Genomic DNA, 799 nt, shown 5'->3' with positions numbered 1-799 from the left:
TGACGATATCAGCAACCAAACCCTGGAAAGTGCCGAGGATTCTCAAGATCGCCGCAGCATCGAAAGTAACGAAGTCACCCTTTAAAGGGAGRSAAAGATAGTATTTTCCTTCTTTYCAATCCCCACCTAAGGGAAGCGGGGAATAGCTTCGTTTCGGGGAACTGTTTGTTAATGTAGTTCGCGTGGCGACTTTTGGGGTTCGGGGCGGTCCGTGAGCTGGTGGCCCTGGGGCTGTGCCGGCGGAGGCTGTGGGACGCACGGGGCGAGGGTCGCTCCTCAGGCACACTGCTCTCTGCGCTGTCGGGCGGTGTTTTGCTGTAACGGGACTTAAATAAAACCTCAAAACCCTCTACCTGCATTAGTCTTTACTGGGGTTGGGGCCGGATGGGGGGGAGCTGTAATAATTCTCCTTAAAATGAGGTGAAATCGCTGCTGCCCACAAATTTAACCAGTGTAACCCCTCCGCGAGGCCTTCTTCTGCTCTCACCGAGGATCAGAGGGACTCCAAACACCCAGCGCCGGCCCCWGCACCGCTACCGCAGGGGCGGTCCGGGGCTGCCTCGGAGGCGTGGGAGGAGGAGAAGGAGGGCGGGAAGGAGGTCCCGGCCGCCGCTCCCGCCGGGAGCCAGGGCGACTACATCTCCCTCCGTACCCCGGGCTTTCCGCCGGAGGGCGGGGAAGGGGCGGCGGCGGCGGGGCCGATGGCGGGCGGCGGCGGCTGCCGGCGCGGGCGGGAGCAGCTGGAGCTGGAGCGGCTGGGCCAGGCGGCGCGGGCCGGCTCCTGCCCGCCGTCGCCGCC

At 64.0% G+C, this 799-nt stretch overlaps 1 protein-coding gene across 1 annotated transcript in view; it reads left to right on the top strand.

Moving 5' to 3' along the window:
- The window catches only part of LOC130575374 (polycystin-2-like), a 23,987-nt gene that overhangs the window by 4,593 nt on the left and 18,595 nt on the right, over positions 1–799 (top strand). Inside the window, exon 8 of the mRNA XM_057369225.1 lies at positions 421–759. Coding sequence (XP_057225208.1) covers positions 421–759 — 339 coding nt within the window. The remainder of the gene's footprint in view (positions 1–420; positions 760–799) is intronic.

This window comes from Malurus melanocephalus, unplaced genomic scaffold, assembly GCF_030028575.1.
Source record: "Malurus melanocephalus ecotype Western Australia unplaced genomic scaffold, MMel_1.1 scaffold_105, whole genome shotgun sequence".
NCBI lineage: Eukaryota > Metazoa > Chordata > Aves > Passeriformes > Maluridae > Malurus > Malurus melanocephalus.
The sequence above is the reverse complement of the archived record's forward strand: the minus strand, read 5'-3'. Positions and strand labels throughout refer to the sequence as shown.